The following is a 12,125-nucleotide window of genomic DNA, read 5'->3' on the forward strand; positions in this document are numbered from 1 at the left end:
AGGGTTCTGTTTTGAGTGCCCCTCTCATTCAAGTGACTGTCAATGGTCTGGTGGTGACTGTGAGGGCCTATGTTGTCCTCCTTTTTGTATGCTGATGAGTTCTGCATTTATTTTTGTTCATCTACAATAGGCATTGCTGAACGTAGACTGCAGGTAGTAATGTACCAAGTGCAATCTCAGGTTCTAACTCTTGACTTCCATTTTTTGGCTGCCAAGACCTGCATTATGCACTTTTGTCTTCACTGTCCAGTCCATCCCATCCACATCTCAACCTTGACAGCCAATCCCTCAACATGGTGGACTCTTACCATCTTTTGGGATTGGTCTTGGATACGTGGTTGACGTGGCTTCTCCATCTTTGTCTGGTAAAGTGGACATGTTGGTCACATCTCAATGCTCTTTGGTGCCTTGGCAACACCAACTGGGGTGCAGACCGCTCTACTCCGATATGGCTCTACACAGCATTGGTCCAGTGCCATCAAGATTATGGGAGTCTCGCATATGGCTTGGCAACACCTATGACTGTACAAATACTAGATCCGATACACCTTTGTGACGTATGGCTGTCAACTGGTGCCTTTAGTTGTAGGTTCCGCACCAACAACAGTTAATCACGTATGTGTTACACATAAACTTCTTCCCAGAGCACCCAAACTACCATCTCCTCTTTTGAGATACAGAAATCTATTTCTCACAATGGCAGCCCAGGTATGGAGTTATAATCACCATCTGCATTTGGAGCCTTTTTTCCTGAACTCCAGATTTCCCCTCTTAACATCTCTTCATCTTGCCCACTCACGTATACTTACATAGTGCATCCCCCATCCACAGCTCTGTCTTGACATATGGTAACGTTCAAAAGATTCTGCTCATCCTGCAGCCCTCCACTGCCAGTTCTTCTCCATTCTCAGTGCATTCTGGGATTCAGTAGTAGTCTATACTGATGGCTTGATGTGTGCTGGTCTCGTTGGCTTTGCCTACATTCATGAGGGATTTAATTAACTCTGCTCCTTGCCCTATGGCTGCAGTGTTTTCACTGTGGAATTGGTAACCCTCTCTCGTGTTCTTGAGTGTATCCATTCCTACACTGTTGACTCCATCCTTATCTGTAGTAACACTTTGAGCAGTTTACAAACTCATGACCAGTATTACCCTTTCCATCCCTTGGTCCTGATTTTCCTGGATTCCCTTGTTGCCCTCAAACAATGTGTACACTCAGTAGTCTTTGTCTGGACCCCAGATCACATTGTGATCCCGGGGAACAAAATCATTGACAGACTGACTAAATTAACTATTGGCAAACTTCCTCACAATCAGTTTCCGACATTGGACCATCGATCGGTATTATGCCATGAAGTTCTGATTTTTGTGCCAGACTTATAATCTTCCTGACACGCGTCCGCAGCTCATGGTCTCACGGTTGCGTTCTTGCTTTCCGAGCATGGGGTCTTGGGTTCTATTCCCGGCGGGGTCAGGGATTTTCGTCTGCCTTGAGATGATTGGGTGTTTGTGTTGTCCTCATCATTTCATCATCATTCATGAAAGTGGCGAGATTGGACTGAGCAAAGGTTGGAAATTTGTACCGGTGCTGATAATCGCACAGTTGAGCGCCCCACAAACTGATCATGACTACCCTTGGTGTTTGCAGATGATGCCACAGTGGTCCACTCCAGCCCTCGCCCTATCTGCTCTTGTGCTCTTTTGCCCCCTTCTCATGTACTATGTTTGACTTGATGTTCTTCCTTTGTTTTCCTGTGCTTCTTTCACCCTGTTTGTGTCGCTAGTCTTTTCTGGGTGTTGTCAGGTGGGGTGCCTCTGGTAAGTGGGGGAGGTTGTCCGCCGTTGCACTTTCTGCCTTCGGTGGCCTCCTGCTACTCCCTTGGTGGGGCATCTAACCTGCCTTTCTTCCTTTCCCTCCTTTTCTTCTTCCTTGTTCCTTTTCATGGCTTTGTTGACCTTCAGTAGGTCATGGGGTAGCACATTTTGTATTATAGTGAAATTGGGGAGAGAGTCACTCAAATGATACTGGATTTGGGGTGGACATCATTGAAACAAAGGCATTTTTTGCTGCGGCGGAAACTTCTCATGAAATTTCGATCACCAACTTTCTCCTCCAAATGTGAAAATGTTTTGCTGACGCTGACCTACATAGAGAAAAATGATCACCATAATCAAATAAGGGAAATCAGAGCTTGCTCGGAAAGCTATAGGTGTTCATTTTTTCCGCGCAGTATATGAGATTGGAATAATGGAGAATTGTGAAGGTGGTTCGATGAACCCTCTGCCAGGCACTTAATGTGATTTGCAGAGTATCAATGTAGATGGGGTTTCTTTCCTTTGGTTTTGCACACTAGGTCCTCCTTTGGTGTTTAGTTTTGTTGACTTGTCTGTTAATGGTAGGAGAGATTGACAACCTCGTAGTTTGGTCACTTTAATGATTAAACCAACCAACCAACCATCTGTTAGTAGATTGAATTGAATTGCTCCTTATCTAACATCATGAAGTGTCTTACCTGCAGGTTATAGGGAGCAGAGTTCATCTGATCCAATTTAAAAGGTAGTTTTAAAAGTGGTTTGCATTATGCATTCCAGTTGTATTTTTCAAGAAGTCCTACTTGCTTGGAGATTTTGGATGCCATCCACTGTAAGGGGATGGGGTTTGCCGATGGTGCCTACAGGATCGGCTTCATACCAAAATATTTTACTACATCTGGTGAGTAATTACTACCTATCTGGCAGCAACTCCTGATGGTGTGAAAGACATGATCTTGTCAGACCCATAATCACCAGTATTTCACCTGGTTGAATGCCGAGCCATGGAACCAACATTTTCAAATTCCCTCACATGTGGGATTTGCACAAGAGCTGACCTACTGACACTAGTGGCAAAATTCCAGACCTCCAGGAATGGTATCAGGTGCCAATCTAGATATTCAACAGGTCCAGTCTCTGGGAACATATTTTAATTTCATTCATAGAATGATTTTATTAATGAGATACTTGTGCTGGAGTTGTGTGTGTGTGTGTGTGTGTGTGTGTGTGTGTGTGTGTGTGTGTGTGTGTCTTTGTTGAATGTTCATTCACTTTACCTTCCATCATCATTACCGTGCATTAGAAAACCATTGCTGGATAAGGAGCTCTGATATGCGTCTCCATGTACTAATGTATTCAGCTGCACTTATCCATGTTGATGCTGTATGTATTTTGATGTCATCTACCAACCTTCCATTAGGTCATTGCCTCAGTCTTTTCTTATTTTTTGGAGTCCAACAACAAACTTCCTTGGTCCATCTAGCATCTATACATACAGCTATATGTACTGTCCACCTCCATTTCATTTTTATTGGAGTCAGAATTCTGTCTCCAACTCCAGTCAGTTTTAGATAGTTTTTCACATTAAAAGTCCATGTCTCGCAGTTACAAACGGCACAACTTTCAGTAATGGGCACTTGGGAAGCTTAATTTTGAAAACTAATTTACCAAATGTACTGTAGGCTGATTTTACTTTCCTGTTTATTTCATTTTCTGACCATCCAGGCAAAGTCTTAAACTGCCCTTATTATTAGCTGAAAAGAACCAGTTTTGCTTATTCCTTACGTCAATTTGTTTTCGGGATTGCAAAGGAAGTGCTCTAGCAGAGTGACTAACTTGTTCAGAGTGTATTCTCATAAACCACGTTTGTTGTTTTGCTTTCGATTACAAATAATAATAAGTTTTGCAGTTCTTCAACATGAGAACATGCTACACGAGTTGTCTGTAGTAAAAATGTGATTATTTTAAATTCACCGTGCAGCATTAGAATGTTTTCCTGTAAACTTTTTTGATAGTCACATTGTACACTAGTCTTACTGGAAAGTGGAGCCTTCAAAAGCTGAATGGCAAGTTAGTTGAAACGAGTGGAATTCATTATGTGAACTCTGATTTGCCTTTTTCCTGATTAGTATTTTCTCTTCTATGATGTTGTTTAGAAACATTTTTGTGAGGACATACCGGGGACACTGAGTGAATCCATCATCGTCGTCATCAACATTATTATTATTATTATTATTATTAGTATTCACATATGGGCCCAAAAGGACCACTCGAGATACAATCCATCAACGTCACTTTTGATGGTTGGCCTTCCTTTGTGTCCAAATTTGTTTCATTCTTTCAGAATGAAGTTTCTTTCTTTAACCAGACCATGGTGTTCCAGTCCGTTTTCTAATTTCCCTCTGCCCAACTTTCCAAGCAAATATCTTTTGCCTGAACGTTTTTCTATCTGTAACATCTGCTTGAGCTATATCAGCTACTTTAAGATCCTCCCTAATAGCAGTGATCCATTTAATTGGCTCAGTTTTGGCTGTATTAATTTTTTTGTAGAATTCTACTATTTGTTTTGTCAACCTAGTGGGTGCCATTCTTTTAATGTGTCCATAATATTGAAATCTTTGTTTTCTCATGTCACCATTTATGTCTGCGTATTCTTCTATTTCCTTATTACTCCTCAGCTTATACGTTTCCCCATCAGTAATTTTGGGGCCTAATACACTCCTGGAAATTGAAATAAGAACACCGTGAATTCATTGTCCCAGGAAGGGGAAACTTTATTGACACATTCCTGGGGTCAGATACATCACATGATCACACTGACAGAACCACAGGCACATAGACACAGGCAGCAGAGCATGCACAATGTCGGCACTAGTACAGTGTATATCCACCTTTCGCAGCAATGCAGGCTGCTATTCTCCCATGGAGACGATCGTAGAGATGCTGGATGTAATCCTGTGGAACGGCTTGCCATGCCATTTCCACCTGGCGCCTCAGTTGGACCAGCGTTCGTGCTGGACGTGCAGACCGCGTGAGACGACGCTTCATCCAGTCCCAAACGTGCTCAATGGGGGACAGATCCGGAGATCTTGCTGGCCAGGGTAGTTGACTTACACCTTCTAGAGCACGTTGGGTGGCACGGGATACATGCGGACGTGCATTGTCCTGTTGGAACAGCAAGTTCCCTTGCCGGTCTAGGAATGGTAGAACGATGGGTTCGATGACGGTTTGGATGTACTGTGCACTATTCAGTGTCCCCTCGACGATGACCAGTGGTGTACGGCCAGTGTAGGAGATCGCTCCCCACACCATGATGCCGGGTGTTGGCCCTGTGTGCCTCGGTCGTATGCAGTCCTGATTGTGGCGCTCACCTGCACGGCGCCAAACACGCATACGACCATCATTGGCACCAAGGCAGAAGTGACTCTCATCGCTGAAGACGACACGTCTCCATTCGTCCCTCCATTCACGCCTGTCGCGACACCACTGGAGGCGGGCTGCACGATGTTGGGGCGTGAGCGGAAGACGGCCTAACGGTGTGCGGGACCGTAGCCCAGCTTCATGGAGACGGTTGCGAATGGTCCTCGCCGATACCCCAGGAGCAACAGTGTCCCTAATTTGCTGGGAAGTGGCGGTGCGGTCCCCTACGGCACTGCGTAGGATCCTACGGTCTTGGCGTGCATCCGTGCGTCGCTGCGGTCCGGTCCCAGGTCGACAGGCACGTGCACCTTCCGCCGACCACTGGCGACAACATCGATGTACTGTGGAGACCTCACGCCCCACGTGTTGAGCAATTCGGCGGTACGTCCACCCGGCCTCCCGCATGCCCACTATACGCCCTCGCTCAAAGTCCGTCAACTGCACATACGGTTCACGTCCACGCTGTCGCGGCATGCTACCAGTGTTAAAGACTGCGATGGAGCTCCGTATGCCACGGCAAACTGGCTGACACTGACGGCGGCGGTGCACAAATGCTGCGCAGCTAGCGCCATTCGACGGCCAACACCGCGGTTCCTGGTGTGTCTGCTGTGCCGTGCGTGTGATCATTGCTTGTACAACCCTCTCGCAGTGTCCGGAGCAAGTATGGTGGGTCTGACACACCGGTGTCAATGTGTTCTTTTTTCCATTTCCAGGAGTGTATTTTCCTAATAATATTTTTTTTCTTTTCAATTTCTTCAATATCCCTCTTTCTATTTAATGTTTCTGTTTCATAAAGTCATTCAGGTTTAATCACAGTGCTGTAATGCCTAAGTTTACTGAATGTAGAAAGTGATTTTTTTATTATAAATATTTTGTATTAATCTGAACGCAGTTGTCATTTTTGGTCAGCAATCTTCGTTCGCAACTTTTTCCAGAGTGTTTTCTTGTATGATTTCCCCCCAAGTATTCAAACTGAGAAACCCTTTTTATTTTTCTATATTTTGTGTTCAAAAACTTTGGTACTTGTTTGTTGCATGTATGAATATATTCCGTTTTTTCGAATGATATTTGTAGTCCTACTTTTTCCGCAACTTCTTTAAGAATTTCAGTTTGTTTTGAGCTATGGTAATATCCCCATTAAGATGGTAGATCATCTGCAAAGGTGAGGCAATCTACTCTAATGTTATTTCTACCTAAATTGATTGATTGATCTATGGTTTGACTCGACTTTTGCTCTTGCCATTCTGTAATCACCTATTCTAAAACACAGTTAAACAGTAATGGGGAGAGTCCATCTCCCTGTTTAACACCAGCCTCTGTATCAAATGGTTCAGAAATTTCTGCCATGAATTCAAGTTTAGCGCTAATGTCAGTTAATGTTTCCTTAATCAGTGTTAGAGTTTTATTATCTAGCCCTTGCTCCTTTAAAATCTGGAAAAGAGATTCATGATCAACTGAGTCATAGGCCTTTTTAAAATCCACAAATGTACATAAAACATTGTTACCAGAAATCTTTTGGTGCCTAAGGATTAGTTTTAAATTGTTTTGGACAGGATCTGTGTGGTCAAAAGCCTACTTGGTATTCACCAGTTTTAGGCTGTAACTGTTCTGCTTGATTGAGTAAATAATGCGAGAGAATTTTTTATGTGACCAGGAGAAGAGATACTCCTCTGTAATTATTAACAGCAGTTCTATCCCCTTCTTTTGTTTTAAAGAGTTTTTGAGGTTGAAGTTTTACTGTTATTCACATTAAATAATGGTCAGAATCTATATTAGCCCTTTCCTAACTTGGACGTTTAAAATTTCTCTGTAGTTCGGGTATGAAATTGCTACATGATGGATTTGGAAAAAAATCCCAAATAAATGTATTGGGTGCCTGCCAAGTTTCTTGTTTGGAAGGGTTCTTTTTAAACTGTGATGACATGATTTTAAGGAAAATTTTTGCATATTTCAACAGGTCCTTGGCCATTTTGGTTATCCATTTACACACTGGAAATCCACCCTCTATTATGAGCATTAAAATCACCCATTAAAATTATAACATTGTTTGAGGGAGTTTTCAAGGTGATGCTTTCTAACATCTCCCAAAATTCATTAACTTCTTCAGGTTTTTTATGGTTATCCTCATTGACTGGCATATGGGCATTAATTAAAATGTGTGCCTTATTTGCACATTCAAGAGAAATTGTCATTAGTCTGCTATTAATTGGTTTTACCTCCATTATTGATTTTAAAATATTTTTGGAGACTGCAAAAGCAAGTCCCAGATGTCATGTATTATTAAGTATTTTTTTATCAGTTTTACTTTTAAAAAGGCAATAATTGCTGAAATCCATGGTGTTATTGTCCATCATTTGTGTTCCTGGAATTGGCAGAATTTGAATATTCTTTTCTTTTAATGTATCTCCCAATTTATGAAGTTTACCTGGTTGCAAAAGTGTTGGTATGTTATGTGTTGCAAAAAAAATTATTTCTTTCAGTTTTAAGGTGACCAGAGACTCGGACACCCTCTGTTGAATCACACTGCATTTTAACCTGGCCGCCTCAGAATCCGAAAGACCAGTTGTGACAGTAATACTGGCAGTGAATTGACCACCTGGGGTAATACTGTGATTATCAAAATGCTCCGTGGTGATTGTACCTGAAATCTTGTGGGGTTGATTAGACTCATTGAGTGAACTCAGTATGTTAAGCTTGGAAGGGTTAGTTCCAGAATATAAATTTCAGCCGCACCACTGGTGAACAGACATTGACCACTTTGCCACTTGCTACAACACAGACATAAAGTTGATTTGGTTTTATTTTGCCTTGGTCCATGACTGCTTATTCTGTAGTCGCAGCTATCTTTATTATATTGCACAACTCATTGGGTAAGACGATTTTTCCAGAGTGCAGATCAATGTGATATGTACCATTTCCAAGTTGCATCCCAGAACATTCAAGAATATTGTAGAACATTTGAAAATATTCATTAACACTGAGAAATATTCATAAAAGCTTGAGAACATTATAGAACAGTCCCATATTTTTTCCATGAAATGTATATTTATGAAAAAAAGACAAATGATACCGCAGTGACCACCAGGATGTGATGGTGATGACTTCGCTCATATCTCTGCAAGCACATCATCAACTCCCGCACAATCACTATAGTGCACAACGGGGAAAGTTAATTTACAGTGAAGTGGCCTATTTGTGAAAAGTGGGACAGGAGCATCTGTCAAAGAAAGCTTGCAAACATATATCTAACAGAAATGCAAAATAATGTGCCAGTATTTGAACATCATATTTGTTTCACAATTTTTACTGTTACCCAACTGAATACAGCTGTTACAACATCTAAAATAGTTTCTTTGATACTTTTCAGGTGATGGTAAAATTCTGTACCGAATGCGTGGTCATTCGACAGAAGTTGTATCATTATCATGGTGCCCTGTCAGCCAAAATGTGTGCAGTCAGCAAGAGGAGAACAAAGACATGTTGCTTGCATCGGGTGGAAAAGACAAAGAAGTCTATGTCTGGCGTGCTGGAGGTGATGGCCGCTACGAGCTGTTGCTGAATTTACCTGATGCTCCTTTAACTAGTCAACACAGGTTTGGAAGCTTGGAATCTTCTGCAGTTGCCGAAATTTACCAATATATTTAAAAAGATTATTATTTGTAAAATAAGCAACTTTTGATATGTTCTCATTTGAGTGAATTTTTATTAGTGCATTGTGCAGGTTCTGGTAATAGTGATATCTCTTACAGTTTTCTGCTAATAATGGTAACTGTTACGGTTTGGTTACAAATGTGAAAAGTTTAATCTAGGAGAAGACATATCAGATCTGATAAATGTGCCGTGCACAGTAACTGTCTATCTAAAAATCTTGGAAAGTATCAAATCATTTTGAATACAGAACTGTTTGAAATTTAGTGCTTATTATAGATTTCTGCCAAGCATTTCAGGGTGATCATTTTGCCTAGGTGACAATTTTCATTTGTGTAACATTTACTGTATAGTTAAACTGATATTCATCTACCCTGTGGTGTAGAGGACAATGAGGCACGTCAATCTTTTGCCGTATGGAACTTTGCCTACTGCCTCTCTCTCCAGTAGTCCCTTCTCCTGCAGTGAATTTTCAGATCAGCCTTAAAAAGTCATTTTTGAGGGCTTTAGTCCTATCTTATCTCTCACTTTTACTTCCTCCATTTACCTTAGCAAGCAGTCTTTTGACATTTACTGGAGATGTCCAGACCGCTTCAGTACTTGCTTGTGTAAGTTTCCGCTAGCACCTTTTCACTTAAGTTTTTCCGAATGACAATGTTTTGAAACTTACCTATGCCAGTTTGGTTTTGCAATTTTGGAAGTATCTTATTGCTTCTCCTTGCATCTTTTTTGAACTCTCACATCCCATCAAATATTTACATCCATGTTCTTCATCTGTTTGTGTTATAGATCAGGAAACTTTAAACTCACCAGTGAGGTTCCGTGATGTCATTGCCAAACTTTCTGTGTCTGTGTGCTTGGAGATTCAATTTAGAAGCCTCTGCTACTGCTCATTTAACTGAAAACTCATCGCTTTAGCCTGTTGTTAGGTACAAACGGACTCAATCTGCTTAGAAAGGAGAGCGAGTACATGAGTTTACAAGTATAACTGCATACTGAGGCGTTGCCGCAATGTACGGAATCGCTGGACGTGATGATTGTCGTGAGTGTGTGTGTGTGTGTGTGTGTGTGTGTGTGTGAGAGAGAGAGAGAGAGAGAGAGAGAGAGAGAGAGAGAGAGAGAGAGGAGGAAAATGTCAATATTCAGGGATATGACAGGAATGCTTGTTTGAAGCAAAAAAATTCATATGGACATAAGCCCTATTCCAGATGGTTTCTGAGCTAGAACACATTTAATGTACATTTGCTTTTGATATAATATATGCATATATGTGTTTTACCAACGCAAACTCTGTGACTTCTTATTTGAGCCCAACCTACCTTGTTGCCTGGAACCTCTTTGCTCAGGATGCCTTTCTGCCATGGAACTAGTGTGCTGAATGCATTTTCATCCATGGTGTGATGTGAGTGAAGTAGTGCGAGGGATTGAGAGTGTATCAGAGGGAAGCATCAGTTAACTGTGTTTTTACATTTACTGGTTAAAATTCCACACATCTTTATTAATGAAGATTATGCAGATATAGCAGACGTTTATGGTTTGTGCAGTGGTTGTACTGCTGCTGCTGCTGAAGAAGAATACTGTCAGCACTTTCAGACCTCTGGAATTCCTGGTCATTGAGAGTTTACTAGAGCTTTCTGTGCATTACATGAAACAGGTATTTTTTCAAGTTCCCATTTTTCGTAACACACTGTTGAAATGGTGCAGTGTGGTCCAACTACCGCAACACAGCTACTTTCTGTGCAAATCTATGTCCCACGAACACATGCTGATAGTTTTTAAAGCACATTGTTTAATGTTTAACCTGACAATGTATTGAATAATACAGAAAAAATGATGACGTTTGTAAAATGTGTTCTATCTCAGAAACAATTTGGAACAGAACATAACATATTCATACGAAGTTTTTTCCTTCAGTTGGTTGTTCCTGCCGTATCCCTGAAAATTGACTATCCCATCAGGGTAACCCTGTATGTATATGTGTAATGGGCAGTCAAATGAAAACCAAACAGACTGAAAAAAGTAAGTAAACTGTTTATTATTACAAATGTAGTAAATGTAACTGTAATACATTTGTTCCAGTGTGAGAAAAAATTGTCAATGCCTTCATGGCAAAAAGTTTGCAGTTGCCTACAGAATCACGATTGTACCCAAGGGTGTATCTCTTTGTCCAAGGCAAGTCAGTGGGCACAAATGTCTTTCTTCAGGGCACCAAAAATTTGCAAATCACAAGGGAAGAGATCAGGACTATGGAGGATGTGTAAGGGTTTCCCAGCAAAACTTCTGCACGGTAGTTGAAACCACAGGCATACCAGCTCCTGGAAAGTCGTGACCTCCTTCGACTGCAAGGGCCTGCTTCTCATCCACTTTCCGGAACACGGCACCACGTTTAATGCACAGTAGTACGTGGACACTTTGTAAAAATTGAAGCTTGCCCTTGAGTCCAAATGCTCAAGAATGTTGACAGATACCATCATTCTCTTGGTGGATAATGCCTGCCCACATGTTGGCAAGGATATATTGAATATGCTGCAGAAGTTTTGCTGGAAGCCGTTAAATGTCCCCCATAAGGGTCCATTCTCTCCCCATGTGGTTTCCATATGTTTGGAGCTCTGAAGAAAGACATTCATGGCTCTCTATTTGCTCCAAAGAGCTGCACACCTGAGTATAATCATGATTCTGTAGGCAATGGCAAACACATTGCCATGTAGCCATTGACTGTCTTGTGTCACAATGGGATGTAGATGTTAACAGTTAATGATGGTATATATCTGGGGATTGTGAGGGCCATCCATTAAGTACCCTGTCTGCCAATCCGTTCATCAAATTTTTCATCTAGAAAGTCCGTGACAGTAACTGCATAGTGCTGGGGTGCCCCATCCTGTCACTACATAAACTTTCCTGTGTTCTAAAAATGGACTATTCTCCATTGCCACAAGTGGATTTGTAGAATCCCAATAGACACAGTTATGTCTGCTCACTCTGCCATTCACCTAAAAAGTTGGTTTGTCACTCCAATGAATACTTTTGCACAACTTACATCTTGATTTTTGTCGCAGTGTGTATAAAATACAGAATTCCGTGCGCCTATCTTGATCATCTTCATTTAGGGTTTGAAGTAAAGTAGGCCTATATGATCTCTTTCAGGTGTTTCTGAATTCTCTGTGGGCTTGGTTGTGCAATTCCATAATCCTTGGACACTTTTCTTTGAGGTTTAGTCAGTAGCAGACTTTGGCTTACCTAAATGA

At 41.5% G+C, this 12,125-nt stretch overlaps 1 protein-coding gene across 1 annotated transcript in view; it reads left to right on the forward strand.

The window, feature by feature from the left end:
* The window catches only part of LOC126174816 (gem-associated protein 5), a 313,470-nt gene that overhangs the window by 19,981 nt on the left and 281,364 nt on the right, over positions 1-12,125 (forward strand). Inside the window, exon 3 of the mRNA XM_049921193.1 lies at positions 8,600-8,825. Within this exon, the coding sequence (XP_049777150.1) occupies positions 8,600-8,825 (226 nt within the window). The remainder of the gene's footprint in view (positions 1-8,599; positions 8,826-12,125) is intronic.

Source organism: Schistocerca cancellata, chromosome 3, assembly GCF_023864275.1.
Source record: "Schistocerca cancellata isolate TAMUIC-IGC-003103 chromosome 3, iqSchCanc2.1, whole genome shotgun sequence".
NCBI classification, from domain to species: Eukaryota; Metazoa; Arthropoda; class Insecta; order Orthoptera; family Acrididae; genus Schistocerca; species Schistocerca cancellata.